Source organism: Nyctereutes procyonoides, unplaced genomic scaffold, assembly GCF_905146905.1.
Source record: "Nyctereutes procyonoides isolate TBG_1078 unplaced genomic scaffold, NYPRO_anot_genome, whole genome shotgun sequence".
NCBI classification, from domain to species: Eukaryota; Metazoa; Chordata; class Mammalia; order Carnivora; family Canidae; genus Nyctereutes; species Nyctereutes procyonoides.
In genome coordinates, this window is record NW_026575043.1 from 9,316,138 (window position 1) to 9,333,372 (window position 17,235).

Here is a 17,235-nt window from a genome sequence, read left to right on the forward strand (position 1 = left end):
CCTCCCATTCACTGGCTACATAGCTCCCTGTCATCTCCTTTGCTGGTTCTTCTTTCTCTCCTGAACCTCTCAACATTGGAGAGCTCCAGGCAGGGTACAATCTTGACCCTCTCCTCATCATCACCAATATTCACTGTTAATAATCTCATCCAGTCTCAGGGCTTTAAATACTATTTACATGTTGACAGTTGCTAAATTTATGTCTTGACTAGAGCTTCTTCCCCCGAACACCAGAACTCTCATATCCAACTGCCTATTCTGAATTAAAGGAATCTCAAACCTAATATGTCCAAAATGAAACAACTGAATCCCTTCCCCATCCCCTCAAAAAGAAGCCCCATCCACCCCCAAACCCTGAGGTTTTCCTCATCCTTCAGTAACTAGCTACCTGGTTCTTCTGGTTATTGAACCAAAAACTCAAAGTCATCATTGACTCCTCTCTGCCCCTAGTACCCCACATCTAATACTTGAATTTATCCAGTCTCTCTCCAGTGCTCTCATTTACTTATGGTCTCTTTTCAAATGTCATTTTATTAACGGTTATTAAATATAAAATAAAATTCCATCCACTCTACTGGTACTTCCTATCTCCTTTTAACTTACTCTATTTTTATCACAATTAGTCATTCAGTGTATTCACTTATTTGTTCATCGTTTCATCCAGAATGCAAGGTTGCAGAGACTTTTCATCTCTAGCTCCTACTGATGGGCAGGAGGCCAGGCAGGTGGTCAGCAAATACTTTTGAATGAATACATGAATGAATGAAAAAGGATGGAAAGGGAATAGTGATGGTATTACAGGGGTAGCAGAAGCAGCTGGGCATAAAGCTAAATGATGTGAAAGTATGAATCATTTGAAGATTCTGAGGGAAAAGTGGTCCCCGCAGGAAAAAAAAAAAAAAAAAAAAGCAAAAAACTCAAAGGTAAGAACGAGCTTGGCTTTCTAGGGGAACATCAAAGAAGGCTTGTGTGGCTGCAACAGCCAAAGGTGTCAGAGAGGTGAAACCGTTAACAACTGGATTGCATAGGACTTTATGAACCCTAAGTACTTTGAATTTTATTCCAAGTATGAAAAGAAACCACTGGAGAGTTTTAAGCAAGAGAGTACCCAATCTGATTTTTTTTTTTTTAAATCACCTCAGCTGCCCTGCAACTAGCGGGGGTTTGGGGGGGATGACCAGTGACAGCCTGCATGGAAATCCAAGCAAAAGAGCGGACAAGATTTGAGTGGCATCAGTAGTGGGGGAAATGGTTTAAAATTTGAGGGTAGTGGGGTGCCTGGGTGGCTCAGGCAGTTGGGCGTCTGCCTTCGGCTCGGGTCATGATCCGGGGGTAGTAGGAGGGAGCCCCCACACCCGGCTCCCGGCTCCACGGGGACTCTGCTTCTCCCTCTCCCTCTGCCTCTGCCTGCCAGTCCACGTGCTTGTGCTCTCTCTCTCACTGTCAAATGAATAAATAAAATCTTTAAAAAAAAATTTTTAACTGAAGGTAGAAAAGACAGAATTGGCTTATGTTCTCAGCAGGACCACAAAGGGAAAAAAGAGGATTCCAAGAAAATGTCTAATTTTTGCCCTGCTATCCGGACTCCATTCAGGCAAATTTAACTCATCGTATTTCCATTAAGTCCATTGACTAAAAGAATCACTGGGGCAGGTGGTGGTTGAGTAGGGGGAGGAAACGAGGGGAATCACATACAGAAAGGGCGCGCATTGAAGGGTGGAAAATCGTGCGTTCAGGTGTTGAAATCCGCTGGAGCTCCAGGAGAAGGCTCTGGACTGGGCAATACGGTACGTCTCCATCATCTCCCCCACACTGACGGGTTTGGACTGGGCAATTCCGCGCTTCCTCTATCATCTCACACACGCGCGCACACACCTCCCTACACCCCTACCTTCGCGGGGCCGGACCGAGCAGCACAGTTTCCTTCACCATCTCTCACTTACAACTCTACGCTTCTGGGTCTGGACTGAGCATTACCGTATTTACTCTGTTATCGCTCCCACAGTACAAGTCTGGGCTGAGCAAATACCACGCTTCCTCTATTATCTCTCACACACACACACACACACACACACACACACACACACACAGACACGCCTCCCACGTTTACGGGTCTCGACGGGGCAATACCGTATTTCCTCCATCATCTCTCATACACACGCGCGCACGCGCGCACACACACACACACACACACACACACACAGTCCCCATATTTACGGGTCCGGACTGGGCGGTACCGTATTTCCCATATTACTGCGGTCTCTCTCTCTCCCTCTCCCTCCCTCCCTCTCTCTCTCCCTCCCTCTCTCTCTCTCTCTCTCTCTCTCTCTCTCACACACACACACACACACACACACACACACACACACACACACTCTACATTACGGGTCCGGACTGGGTAATACCGTATTTCCCATATTATTGCTCGCTCGCTCTCTCTCCCTCCCTCTCTCTCTCTCTCTCACACACACACGCTCCACATTTACGGGTCTGGAGATCGATTCGCCGGTGGCGACGTGAACTTTCGGCGTGGTGGGGTCCTGGTCCCGACGGTGCAACCCCCAAGCCACGGGGTCCTGAGAAACAGCAGGTTCGGGAGTCGCCCCTGCACGACCTCGGGAACCTGTCGGAGGCCGCTCTCTGAGTAACTCCCCTCCAGCTCGGTGACAGCCGGGGCTGGAAAGTTCCCCCCGCCGCCCGCCCCCCCTCCCGCGCGCAGGCGGCCCCCCTTTTCCGGGAAGGAGCGGGGGAGACAATACCAGGCAGGCCCCCTAGCGCCGTCGCCGCCAGCCCGGCCGCGGCCCGCACGCAGCCAGCCCGGCCGCCGCCCCGCCCCCGCCCCCGCGACCCCTCGCGGCCCCGCCCCGGCCCGGCCCCCCGCGGAGGCGCCCGGCCGCCCCGCCTCCCGCACCCGCGCGCGCCAACTCCCGGCCCGCCGCGCTGATTGGCCGCCGCATTCCCGCTTTCCTTCCCGAACCGCCATTTTGAAAATCTTGTTGATTCGGGGGAGCGGAGCGCGCGGCGCGAGCGTCAGCAGACAGCGGCCCGCGCGCCTCCTCCTCGGCGCTCGCCGCCGCCGCCGCCGCCGCCGCCGCCGCCTCCCGGAGCGTCTCCTGCCTTCGCGCGCCAGGCCCGCGGCGGCCGGCACCGGCGGTGAGGGCTGCGCCGGGGCGGGGGAGGCCGGCAGGGCGCCGCGGGCCCGCCCGCCTCGCCGCGGCCATTTGGACGGCGGCCTGGGGCGGGGGAGGGGACGCGGGCGGCGGGCGGCGGGGAGCGGCGCGGCCGGGCGGCCGGGCGGAGGGACGGAGGAGCGGACGGGCGGACGGGCGGAGGGAGGGGCGGCGCGCGCCCGCGCTTTCCCGCCCCGGGGGTGCCCGGAGCCGCGGGGACGTGGCCCCCGGGGGCTGAGCGCGTCCGTCCCGGCCGCGGGGGGAGGCGCCCCTGAGGTCGCGCAGGTGGCGCCGCCCGCCCGGCCCCCGCGGTGCGGCGGGGCGCGAGGGGACCGAGCCGTGTGCTTCCGGCCCGCCCGCAGGTCGGAGCATGTCCTCGTCGGGCCCAGCCGCGGACGGAGACGGAGCCCCCGCCGCGCCCGCGGCCGACAAAGAACCCGAGATGCCCGGCCCGAGAGACGAAAGTGAAGAGGAGGACGAGGACGACGAGGAGGAGGAAGAGGAGGAGGAGGAGGAAAAAGGTGCGAGCAGGTCGCGTCCCGGGTGGTGGGCTTCGCAGGAAACAGTTCTGCGGGCGCCCCGCCCCCCGCCCCCGCCCCGCCCCCCCCGTCGTGCGCCTCAGGCGCTCCCTCAGAGGGTCCCTGGCGGCCACGCCCGCGAGCTGTATCACCCCCTCTTGGTGTTGGGGGCTCGTGGACTCCACTTCCTGTCCGGAACCCTCGTTCCCCGGCTTTACGTGGCTTTTTGTTTTTTGGGGTTTTTTTGTTTTGTTTTGTTTTTTGCAGCGCGGATGACTTGTGGTCGGCGGTGCGTGTTCGTCACGCTTTCTCCTCTGACAGGACGTTTCTGAGTTTCCAGACCTGTGTTCAGAACCGTTAGCTTTTGACGTTGCTCCTACGGTAGCTCCTCCTCGGCCCACTTGACTGCACTTTTTTTTTTTTTTTTTTTTTTTTTTTTTTTTTTAAGGGCAGGTGTCTCGCCTTCTGGAGTTACTGCGAGGGTCTTGGCGTGAAACCACGCATTCAGACCTAAAGAAGAATTATCATCATGCTAGCCCTGGAAATGTTCTGGAGACTTTAGTGTCTAAGCTGAACCCCCCCGGCACAGGCCCTTTTCAGAGGCTCGGAGGAGCGTGTGACTTTGACGGGGACTCGGCAGTGAAAGCTGCCGCTGTCAGGGAAAGTGGTTAAAGATGAAAGCGGTGAAGTATGAAAGAGTTCCGAAAGCTGTCTCAGTTTTGGAAGTTGCCGAGAGCTGCTTTTTAACCGAGAGCTGCTTTTTAATCGTTGTTTACCTGGAGGCCGGACGCCCAAGGACCTCCCAGAATTCGGGAGGGGGGGGGAGACCCCCCGGCACTCAGCTCAGGCTGGGGCAGTGCCACTTCCAGGGACGCCAGCCAGCTCCCACGATGTCCCCAGCTCTTAGCATTCTTTGATGGGATTAACCCGCTCACGGTTTGTTTAATACATGTCTCCAACTCAGCCAGACTTGGGAAGAAGTTTGAAGCTTTCTTTCCAGACCTGGGTTCATCTGCCTGTCTAAAGTCAGGAGGAGCCCACGGTCAGCATTTTATAAATACAATCTGGGCTGAGATGACACCCCTCGGCCTCTTGTCTGTTTAAAGTGATAGGTGTTCTGAGAAATGGAGCACTGCCACATTGAAGCTTTAGAGAAAAAAATAATAATAATACAAGTTATTTTTAAACCGTTCATACTACAGTAACTGAAAATTGGCTGCAGTATCTTAACTGCTGGTCCAGAATTTTCTTAGCATTTTTTTCCTCTAGTTTTTTTGGTCTCTCTAAAGACAAAAGTTTTGATGCCACAGAGATGATGGATTCATATGTATCAGGAAAAGTTCTACAAATCATGTAAAAATACTACAAATGGCCGAGTAATGCTTGGGGAACTGATGATTGTTTGAATTGTGATATCCCCCCCCCCCAAAAAAAATTACCCTCAAGCAATTCTCTAGTTGTTCTAATTGATTACTGTTCATTCCCTCATTTGAGGTGTTCATGGAACAACTAAAATTGTAAAGGTTTTTATCCTATGTTAGCCCTGAACATTCAAGTCTGCTGCCTAGGCATCACAGAAACAAGGCAGTGTAGTCTGTTCCTAGTGAAGGTGGGATTGTCTTGACTTCGGTGGGTGAGGAGCTGGTAAAAGATGATTCTTAGATGTCTGTCTTCGGCAACTGAGTTGACATTACTACAGTTTTCTGAAAACTAGAATTGTCAAAGGTGAGCAAGGTTGGAGAGGAGTATGACCTCTGTTTTGAATGCACTGAGTTAGGTGCCTACAGGACATGAAGTGGAGCTGTCCATTTATCCACCCTCCTAGCTGATTTGAAGCTCTTGAGTGGAGAGAATCAGGAAAGTCATTAGTTTGTTTATACGTGGTAAACAGGTGAGCGAATGGTTTAAATCACTTAGGGAAAGGAAGTAGCAGGATCACAGGGATTGCTTTAGAGTGCATTTTCTTCACTCTGGACACCATTGCCAGGTTATACCTGCTAGAATCCCTTTATCCTTCCTAATTCCTTCTGTGCAAATCCTCACATCTCCAGATCTTACCTATCCTTCAAAGGCAGCTCCAGTGTTTTGATCCTTTTTCCTTAATCCAAAAATAATGACTCTCTTCAATTCAGAGTTTTATTTGTAGATTTCCTAAGGTGTTTTATCATCTGCTTGGAGTGTGTTTGTTGTGTCTCATCACCACCAGTAGACATGATCTTTTTCAAGAGTTACTCAGTGTCTTGACCATCTGTTCAATCCCCCCTTAGTGTCTAATGAAGCTTTGTACAAAACTGGCATTTAGTTGAATGAATGAAAGGACCTTCAGTGATAGTGTCCTCTTTTATCTGAATTTATCTCAGTAGGTAAATTGTTTTGGAAATTTAAGCTCAGTGTTTTAAGTTTTTAAGTAAATGCTGTTTATCTTCTAGCCTTTTTTTTTTTTTAATAAAAGCAGTCTGTACTATAAACAATTTAGCTTTTTTAGAATGATTTACGACCATTGTTATAAACATTTACCAAACTAAAAGTAATGTCCTCCTAGTCACTTGCAGTAAATGTAAACTTGGAGAATTTTACCCTATTTATAGCAACCTCAGGCTGCTCTGCTTTAGCTAAAGTCTTCATTTTTCTTTCATCTGCTTACTGAATTACTGCTTTTCTATGTTTTTGAAGTTGTTATAATCTCAGTCTTAAACTTGCTGTTTGATGTACCATAAACTAAATCTCAATCAACAGAATTAGGTCTAATTAAAGAGCAGGCTTAGTGAGGGGCATTGGTGATTTTTCATAAAGTGACTGGAACTTTCATTAGCAATAATTGTAGTTCAGTAAAAGTTCATTTCCTTTATGATTTTTTTAAAAACTGGATCCCTTGTGAGGTTGCCAGGTAAGTAAAATGCTACTCTAAAAAAAAAAACTTAAGTGATGTTAACTTATTATGTATTTTCATTTCTCTTTCATCATTTGCTTCTTAAAATTAAAGAGTAAGGTACTTTTTGCTACTCAAAAAAAAAAAAAAAGAGTAAGGTATTAAAGAGTTCTGCAGTTTTTTCCTACGTGTTTATCCAGTAAAGTTAATACTTTTTTTTAAGCTTTTAGCTGTTTTAAGAAATATTAAATTAATTTCTAGAAAAGAGTCTCATCGTGGAAGGCAAGAGGGAAAAGAAAAAAGTAGAGAGATTGACCATGCAAGTCTCTTCCTTACAGAGAGAGCCATTTACAATTGCGCAAGGTAAGTTTATTCTGTTCTTTTCATTTTATGGTAAAAATGACTAAATGTATAATAAAATGGTCAGTGTTCAGTTTTTAGTGTTTACGAAGTCATTATATATTATGGGTATAATTTTATTTAGTTTGCCCTATTCAGCAAAAGCTATATGTAAATTTGGCTGTTAAATAATCGTGATTAAAATAACTTTGTATGTATTAACACATGCTGGGTATTTAACTTTAGTTATTATGGTGTTTTGTTTTGTTTTCCCTAGGAAAGGGGCAGAAACTTTGTGAAATTGAGAGGATACATTTCTTCCTGAGTAAAAAGAAAACAGATGAACTTAGAAATCTACATAAACTGCTTTACAACAGACCAGGCACAGTTAAGACCTTTTTTATATCTTTAACCTAGTAACATATTTATGTATTGAAATACTTCACAATTAAAGCATGATTTTAGTTCAGGAAGGGACTTAAGCAATCCAGTGGTTCAATTTCTGTACCATACAAGTGAACAGAATATAAAATGACTTATCATATATAGAATACATAATTAAATATTAGCAGTTAGGATTATAACATTTAGGCTTGTACTATAGTTGTTTTTATGCCAAACTGAAATTTCAAAATGTGAAATCCGAAATGTGATTTTTAGGAATCTTTAAATGCATTAGAAGAAATTATTTTTTTGGATGTTTTTACTTATTCAGAATAAATGATACAGTATAATTTATCTCATTTTGAGCAAATATCTGATCAATTAGGTGGTAATTCTTTGTCAGGGAACTTGTTAGAACAAATCAGTATTGCATTAATTGAATTACACTGTACACACAACTTCAGTATTTCGTATAATTGAGTAAATTTTGCTTTGGATTGTACGTGAGCAAAGTGAAGTTTGATGTTAGAATCGAATGTCTGAAGCATGGTGTTATTTCATGTGATCGTCACTGCAATCTGATTTACACAAGTCTTTTTTTTTTTTTAAGATTTTATTTATTTATTCATAGAGAGAGAGGCAGAGACAGGCAGAGGGAGAAGCAGGCTCCCTGCAGGGAGCCCGACGTGGGGGGGTCTCCAGGATCAGGCCCTGGGCTGAAGGTGGTGCTAAACCGCTGAGCCACCCAGGCTGCCTTGATTTACACGAGTCTTATGACTGCTAAGTGGCATTAACTTTTGGAGGTCCTCTGTTCTTTTCAAAGAATAAAATCCATGACTCTCTGATTTGAGAAATATTACTAGTAACTTGTATTAAGAAACGGGAGTTTTTTAAGAAGTAACTTTCCACATTTTCTGGTATTGTCAGATAACACTTAGTTGTGGTTTTATAATTGCCAGTAAAAATTCCCAGATGGAAATTCATTCAGATTGAAATTGTTATCTTTAAGGATTGAACTTAAAGCATTTATTATGTTACTATTTTAATAACAAATACCATTTTCAGTTGTGAATAAGAAATGTTGAATAAACCAGTGTTGTAAGTGGGAGACGGATATGAAAATAAAGATGTTGGCTTTGAATTTTCTTACATACATTACTGGGTAATAGCATTAATAATAAGGGAAACGTTTTCAGGTGTCCTCATTAAAGAAGAATGTGGGTCAGTTCAGTGGCTTTCCATTTGAAAAAGGAAGTGCCCAATATAAAAAGAAGGAAGAAATGTTGAAAAAGTAAGTTATTTTTAAAGTATTGTGTTTTGATCAGTGTGTTTTATTTCTTAACATTTAAATAGGACCATTGAAACATTTTTTAGCAGACTGCTAATGCTTTGCTTTAAATACCAAGATCTGACTTTTCTTCATAGCTATCAACTTGTGATGTTCATTACTTTCCAATAGTGACTGTTAAGAGTATTGAAAACTCACATCTACAGATATTTCTATTTCTTAGAAGAACTGTATACACAAGTTGTTCACACGGTCCAAAATTTAGGCCTAAGGGGAATATACTGAAAAAACTCTCCCACTCTTGTCCTCTGCCAGCCACTCTGTTCCCCCAACTTACAGGGACCATTTAAACTGTTGTGAAGATAATCAACTTGATAGGAGCAGTGTTCTTCATCATAATGCAAGCCAGATGATAAATTAAGAGCTTTTATTTGTTAAATCATCTAAAACTTAAGAGTTATAAATAATGAAGATGATTACCTACTTGTTCATCAAAATGTCATAGTAGGAGTGCTGAGGGGAAAATGTAGTATTTAATCACCAGAAGAATTGTCAAATCCATGAATTTTAGAGTACTGAAAACTTTACAGTATTTCCTAGTTGAATTGACTTTTTTTCTTTAAGTAGCCTCGACACGTCATGGGGCTTGAACTTATGACCCTGGGACTGAGACCTGGGCTGAGCTCAAGAGTCCGATGCTTAACCGAATGAGCCACCTAGGTGGTCTGACCTAGTTAATTCTTCTACTACTTTTAAAACTTAATTGGTAAATGGTGTTTTCAATTTATTATATTTGGTTGTATTTTGTACATTAGTCAAGATAATTAGGGAAGAACTTTTTAGATTTGGAGAAACATTGGATTTTTTTTTTTTTAATGATTATTACCCAAGCCAGTTTGGTTAGCTGTTACGTTTATGTTGTGGGTAATATATGTTACATAATAAATAAACTTGGTTTCTTTCATTTTCTGTTTTAGATTTAGAAATGCCATGTTAAAGAGCATCTGTGAGGTTCTTGATTTGGAGAGATCGGGTGTAAATAGTGAACTGGTGAAGAGGATATTGAATTTCTTAATGCATCCAAAGCCTTCTGGCAAAGTGAGGACCAATTTTTTTTTTTTTCAGTAACAAATGAATTATTTGTAGCCTTTCCTTACTTTTTCTCTTTTAATGGAATGATTTAGTTTATTAGCAGCATTGTTTGTCAATATTCAGTATTGTCTTCTACATTTAAAGGATATGCCCTTGTTGACATATCTGTAACATTTTCATGATAGAAGTACATACAATCCATGCAGATGTATCCTATATCAGATATAAATGGTGTAAGATTAAGAAAAGTAATTGTTAACTGAATTAATCTTAAATGGACAAATACAAACTAAGCATCCAGGCTTATTTATTATTTATATATATAGAAGGCATTGGAAGAACAGAAACAGATTGAGTTGAGGGTGAGGTGTTGGATTGTCCAGGTAAGATTAAGATGGGGTGCATTAGAACTGGATGTTTTCTAGACACTGGAATAATGTTATGAAAATACAACATAAAAAACAAAATGGAATGTTAAAAGTTTCTTGGATTGGGTTTCCAGAATCAGCAGAACCCAGGAGTTGGACACGGAAGTAAAATGGCCTTATACTTTCCCCCATTCTTCTGAAATTTAGATTAGGTTTGCCCAAATTGTTTAACAAATGACATCACTGACTTAAAAATGTCTGTTGAAGTAATACTTAACAAGAGCCTACATTTTCTGTTGGTTTGAAGTCTGTCAGTAAATATTTTCATATTCTTCCTCATTTTCATGGCAAAGAAACTATGAAGAGATCTAGAGGACTTAGGAGTTCAGGGGAATACTATCAGTGAGTAGAAGGGGCCTTAAGGGTTAGAATCAGAAAATAGCTCTGGGACTTAGGGGTGGGGGTTTTTTTGGGTTTTTTTTTAAGATTTTATTTATCTGAGAGAGAACACAATTAGGGATGGGGGAGCAGAGGGAGAGATAGAAGCAGACTGTCCGCTGAGCAGGGAACCTAACATGGGGCTTGATCCCAGGACCCTGAGATCATGACCTGAGCTGAAGGCAGATGCTTAACCGACTAGTCACCCAGGTACCCTTGGGACTTTGGTTTTATCTGCTAGTAGTCTAATTTACCATTAACTGGACAAAGACTGATAAAGGATATTTTTGTCAGTTGTCAGGCAGCTAAAAGCCCAAGGGCCATGGTGAATCTTTGTGTGTTTTGAATTGGCTTAAAGATGAGAGATTATCTGTTTTCCTAAACTTTTACCTCTACTTTAGAATTTCAGGTGACAAACAATACCATTTCTCCAGAAGACATTATTAAGTTATGAGGGATATGTTTATATTCTTTTCCTCATTGATTTTTTTAAGATTTTATTTATTCATGAGAGAGGCAGAGATATAGGCAGAGGGAGAAGCAAGCTCCATGCAGGGAGCCTAATGTGGGACTTGATCTTGGGAATCCAGGATCATGCCCTGAGCCAAAGGTAGATGCTTAATCACTGAGCCACCCAGGCAGGCGTCTCTCCTCAATGACTTTTTAAACTGTTGGTTTTAGGACCTGATACCCTCATAAAAATTAATGAGGACTCCAGAAGCTTTTATATGGGATATTCTGATACTTACTGTATTGTAAATTAAAACAAACAATTTTTTAAATAACAGTAAGTTATTTTTCATACAAAAGAAAGTGGGTTTTTTTGGTATGAAAAATACACCAGAAAAATCAAGAGAATGGTATTTTTATTTTTGTGAGTCTCTTCATGTCTGACTTAAGAGAAGACCACTCTATTCTCATTTGTTTCTACATTTCAATATATTGCACATGCTGGTTTTTTGCTTGAAGTATGTAAAGAAAATCAGCCTTAAGTATATCGTTAGAAAAAAGAAATATTTTTTAAACTTTGAGATAATTATGGATATTCTCCTTTGATACAATACCAAAACTCCACAGTGGTAGTTTATTAAAGGTTAGTTATAATATGGTCTCTGAAACCAAGTCCATGAACTCTTAGAACTTTTATCTATGATTTTGTAATATGGATTCACCACTTGGAAATTATTGGTTTTCTGAAATATGCAGAAATATGCAGAAATCTTTCAAATGTTGGCACATACCCATTAAACAATGTCAAAAAGTCATTTGTTAATGTAACCACTATCTCATCAGAAGAATCTTTAGGTATTGGGAGGCTCTTAGTTCATGGTGTTGGATGTGAATTACCCATGTGAAGTATTGAAATATATCATTGGCAGTAAATACCATCTGTTTTCCTTCCAGTGACAGGCTCTTGTTCATTTTAAGAAGATGTCTTTTTTTAATTTTTTTAAGATTTTATTTATTCATTCATGAGAGACACAGAGGGAGACAGACAGGCAGAGGAAGAAGCAGGCTCCATGCAGGGAGCCTGATGTGGGACTCGATCCCAGGACTCCAGGATCACACCCTGAGCCAAAGGCCAGGCGCTAAACCACTTGAGCCACTGAGGGATCCCCAAGAAGATGTCTTTGAATAGGCAGACTTTCACAGTTATTTATTTATTTATTTATTTATTTATTTATTTATTTATTTATTTATTTATTTATTTATTTATTTATTTATTTATGATAGTCACACACAGAGAGAGAGAGGCAGAGACACAGGCAGAGGGAGAAGCAGGCTCCATGCACCAGGAGCCTGATGTGGGATTCGATCCCGGGTCTCCAGGATCGGGCCCTGGACCAAAGGCAGGCGCCAAACCGCTGCGCCACCCAGGGATCCCCTCACAGTTCTTTTACAAATTGTGTTTCATGAAAAAGGTAGCTAGCTTAGCTTACAGGTCAGTTGTGCAAGTGCTTTATCTTAGAAAACCAGTGAAGTTTAGTACATAGCAAACATACTCTCTGTGTACCTCCCATTTTGTTCCAGATAGCACAGACATGTACTCACAGGCTGAGAGTTAACATAATATTTACTGCTTCATCAAAGACATTCTTTTTTTTTTTTAAAGATTTTTTTTTTAATTTTTATTTACTTATGATAGTCACACAGAGAGAGGGAGGCAGAGACATAGGCAGAGGGAGAAGCAGGCTCCATGCACCGGGAGCCCAACGTGGGATTCGATCCCAGGTCTCCAGGATTGCGCCCTGGGCCAAAGGCAGGCGCTAAACCGCTGCACCACCCAGGGATCCCCATCAAAGACATTCTTAAAGGAAAAACCTTTTTTTCCCTCTAGTTTGCATTTGTGAGGAATATAATGACAGCTTGCTACTTCTGCCTTGATTGGTACTAAAGGCCAGCAATCTTAAAACCATCTTTGCTTTTGCAGAGTCAATGCAAATGTCAACACAATGAAAAGAGAAAACAATGTCTTGATATTATTATGAAAATAGTTTTGACCTCATGAGCTTCTGAAAAGGTCTCAGGAAACCCCAGGAGTGCATGAACCATTTTCTGAGAACCACTCTTTTAGCCTTATGGAATCCAACCCTATATCTGCATTCCATATCTCATTCTGTGATAACCACTCCTTAATCTAATAACAATCTCAGGTTATTTTCTGTACTACTATACTTTTCATTTAAGAAAAACAGTAAGCTCATGAGTACTAATTTCTTTCTCCATAATAATAAAAGTACTGAATTAACATTGTTTGACTATCTTTTTTTTTTTTTTTTTGTACTTCAATCTTGATTATCTGTTTTCCAGATTTTATTTCTAAAAAGGGATGATGCTATTGACACTGGATTCTGGTTAATAGATTCAACTATTTTTAAAACCAATATAGGAACGCTCTAGAACATTTATGTATTATTACTTTTTTTTAAAGCTCCTTATTTTAGAAGTTGCATTTTCTTGACTGTTTACTTGAATGATTTAACATTCTTTCGCTTCCTGTGGAGATTATCCTGCACCCATGGTCTTATTACTGATTCCTTATACAGATTACATTCTTAATACTTGTATTTGGTTCCTGAACTGAGTGAGTAAGGGATGCCACATTTTTCTAATATATTTGAGTCTTGAATTTCATATAATGAATAGGAAGAGTTTGGACACTGAGAGTCACCTTTTCTCCAGTGAGATCAAAGAATTTATCCAGATGGATTTAGTTCCTGGTACTAATTGGTGATAGTAGCAGGTTACATAACAAGGAGATCTATATAAATCCAAGGAAGCTTTTTTTTTTTTTTAAGATCTTATTTATTTATTCATGAGAGAGAGAGGCAGAGACACAGGCAGAGGGACAAGCAGAAGCAGGCTCCATGCTGGGACCCCGACACGGGACTCGATCCCAGGATTCCAGGATCACGCCCTGGGCCAAAGGCAGGCGCTAAACCACTGAGCCACCCAAGGATCCCTAAGGAAGCTTTTTATAGAAACTTACAGAGAACCCCTCTGAGAAATATCATTGGTCAACGAAGTTAAAGCTCCCAAAGGCCTAGATTGGTTGTTGCCCAATCTGCCTTGAAGGATATGTTGTTTGGGCAGCTAGAGGCTGTCTTCTGGATTGTACATAGCCTGAGAACACTACATACACAAAGCCACCTTTTCTTAATGTTTGTGCAGGTGACACAAACTAAGACTGGAAGTTTCTGGGAGAGAAAGAGCCTGTGGTTCTAGCTTCATGAGAGATGTTGCCTATAAAGTTATACCCCTGACATTTATATAATTGTCTTTCACAAGGTTATATTCTGGAATTTTCCTGTTTCTTTTTATTGCAGAAAATAAGATAGGCAAAAGGAAAAATAAAAGATACCTCTAATTTTGGAAATTTTAATTCCTCAGTGTACATATTTTCAGATCTTTTATGCAAGGTTATTTTATGGTTTTCAATTTCATAAGTTAGCAAATACTCCCCTAAGAAGGCTTTTAAGAATTAAATTTGCTGGTTAATATAATCAAATTGTTTCCTCATGCGATCTCTACTTTTTAAATACGTGTGGTTTAATTAAATATCAGAGTAAAAGCAATACATGTATTCTATGGTTCTTAATTAGTTTCATAATTAACACCCAACACTAATTGCATATTTAGAATCATCAATGAGAATATAATGCTTACATTATTGAAAGTAGAACCCAGAGATAATATGAATATAAATTATATAGATCATAAATTCAGGATGTTTAAAGTGAGGTTTTATTTCCTTTATGGATGGTTCCAATCTTTTGATTGAAGGATTCCCTAAAGCAAGAAGTTCCTCTGGCATTGACAGTTGTAATGCTTACAGGAATGAAATAAATTACCAGGGTAACTCAAAAAACCACCTTGATAAAGTATAAATAACTGTTTGAGCCTAATACATTGTATACTTGGGCTCCTAATGCCATGTGAGAACACACAGTATGTATTTCAGCATTTGTGGAGAGTCTTGTGTAGGTGTTAGAACACAAATGAAAGTTGGTAGTGTGGACAAAAAGATCAACTTGACACGTTAAAGATGAATGGTTCTCTCTAAAGCTGCTATGTTTGTAAATACCTCTTCAGATAGGAACAATACTGATTGAGCTGATAAGTAGTTATCACAGATGATTGACTTGGAAATCTAATAGCCCATTGGTGTTATCTTTATTATACACAGCCATTGCCAAAATCTAAAAAAAGTTCTAGTAAAGGCAACAAAAAGGAACGGAACAGTTCTGGAATGGCAAGGAAAGCTAAGCGAACCAAATGTCCTGAAATCCTGTCAGATGAATCTAGCAGTGATGAAGACGAAAAGAAAAACAAGGAAGAGTCTTCAGATGATGAAGATAAAGAAAGTGAAGAGGAGGTAAAGTGTTGGGTGTTTGTGGGGTTTTTCTATAATTTCTTTCCATGGGGAGAGTTAAATATTCCTGTTTTATGATAGATCTAGCCAGAAAACCAATTCTAGAAACCATTAGTACCATATTGGTTGTTTATAATTTCAAAGACACAAAAATAGTTAAGTATAATATAAATCCTTTCTTTCCCTTATGGAGCTTTTGGTTTTGGGTTTTGTTTTTTGGTTTGTTTTTAGATTTTATTTAATTATTCATGAGAGAGAGAGGCAGAGACACAGAGGGAGAAGCAGGCTCCCTGGGGAGAGCCCAATGGGGGGACTCAGTCCCAGGACCTCAGGATCACGCCCTGAGCCAAAGGCCTATGCTCTACTGCTGAGCCACCCAGATGTGAGAGCTTTGGAGTTAGAAGAGTGAGGTTAATGTGGCCTGGATTTCAGCTGCCCCTTGAAGATTAGAATAGGTAAATGGGAAGTGGGGCGTTGCATATATTGAACCACCAGAGAAGCAGATTGAGAATTTTTTTTTTTTATGTTTGACTTGAGCCATTTTACTCTATGTTCTATGCAAAAAAGCAAGGGGCTTAAGGACCCCAGTTTTTCTCAGCTCAATGGGGGCTATTTAATAAGAACAGTGTTTGAAATTTATTTGATTCATGGGCAAATTTTGTATCACTTAGGAATGCCTGCCATTTTCTTTTAGTTGGGCATATCTATAAAATTTTGAGACTATTTAGTTTCACAAATGAAACTTCAGGAAGAGGAGAGCTGCTGAACCATTTGAAGAGTTAGCTTTACCCTCTCCTTGATACGTATCCTCAGGAGTCATCAAGAAGGAGATGACTTCTTGTTATGGCTAATAGTGTTTCAATAGACTGTTTTGTTTTGGTGTCTCCTTCAGTGGTCAGAACTTGCTATGTAAATTAGGTCATCTCCCTTATTTAGGGACTTGATTATTGGCTTGACTTTTTAGGCCAAGATAATTCTTTGTTGCAGAGGGCTGTCTTGTGCTTTATAGAATGTTCACCCACTAGAGGACAACAGCACCCTCCACCTCCCCTCCCCAAACCTCCAATTGTGAACACCAAAAATGGTGTTCAAGGACATTGTTAGATGTCCTTGAGGGTAGGAGTGGGGCGGATCACCTCCACTTGGTAACTACTGGATTAGTAGGAATAAAGATGTGATGAATGTGTTGAACTCTGATTTTATATGTGTATTTGTTTTTAGGTACTTAAAACCCATGATTATTCTAATGTCAGATTTTATAAAGACTTCTATAAAGCTAAGTATGAAGTGCTTTATAATTTCCAAAAGAATATTGCAATCTAGCAGGTATTTCATAATATATTTGTAGAGCAAGGGAAGATGAGTAATCTCAGCCTCAAGGTTTTAATGGAATAGATTTTAAGGACATCAGGAGGGAAACCTGTTTGTTATTATGTGAATGCATAATAATAGCAGTTTTGCAGTAATGATATTCCTCATTCAACAGATTTTGGGTTATTACTACGTGTATTCACTCTGCTTCCTAAAACCTTTTTAAAGGCAGAGTTAAAGTGTGAAAAGTTGTCATAGAATATAAACATCTAATTTTTGCATAGAGACAATGTGACTATGAGCATGGGCTTTGGAAACTATCTGGGAACAAGTCCCAGCTGTACCTTCGAGTATAACTTTGGGCAGATTACTTATAAACTCTATACCTTAGCTTCCCATCTGTCATTTGGGGTTGATAATAGTATTGGCCTCAAAGGGTTGATTTCATTGACTTTATTTAAAGCACTTAGAGCAGTACTTGGCACACACTCTAAGTATTAGCTGCTGTTATTACTATTAGTATTAAAATAGTTTTTATCCTATGTAATATTCCTAAATCCAATATTTCTGTCATTACTAATGTGT

At 41.3% G+C, this 17,235-nt stretch overlaps 1 protein-coding gene across 1 annotated transcript in view; it reads left to right on the plus strand.

Moving 5' to 3' along the window:
* Positions 1 to 2,987: 2,987 nt before the first annotated feature.
* DEK (DEK proto-oncogene) overlaps positions 2,988 to 17,235 on the plus strand; it is a 30,545-nt gene continuing 16,297 nt past the window's right edge. Inside the window, exons 1-7 of the mRNA XM_055322674.1 lie at positions 2,988 to 3,153; positions 3,533 to 3,691; positions 6,819 to 6,920; positions 7,174 to 7,283; positions 8,477 to 8,571; positions 9,546 to 9,666; positions 15,154 to 15,342. Of these exons, the coding sequence (XP_055178649.1) occupies positions 3,541 to 3,691; positions 6,819 to 6,920; positions 7,174 to 7,283; positions 8,477 to 8,571; positions 9,546 to 9,666; positions 15,154 to 15,342 (768 nt within the window). The 5' untranslated portion in view covers positions 2,988 to 3,153; positions 3,533 to 3,540. The remainder of the gene's footprint in view (positions 3,154 to 3,532; positions 3,692 to 6,818; positions 6,921 to 7,173; positions 7,284 to 8,476; positions 8,572 to 9,545; positions 9,667 to 15,153; positions 15,343 to 17,235) is intronic.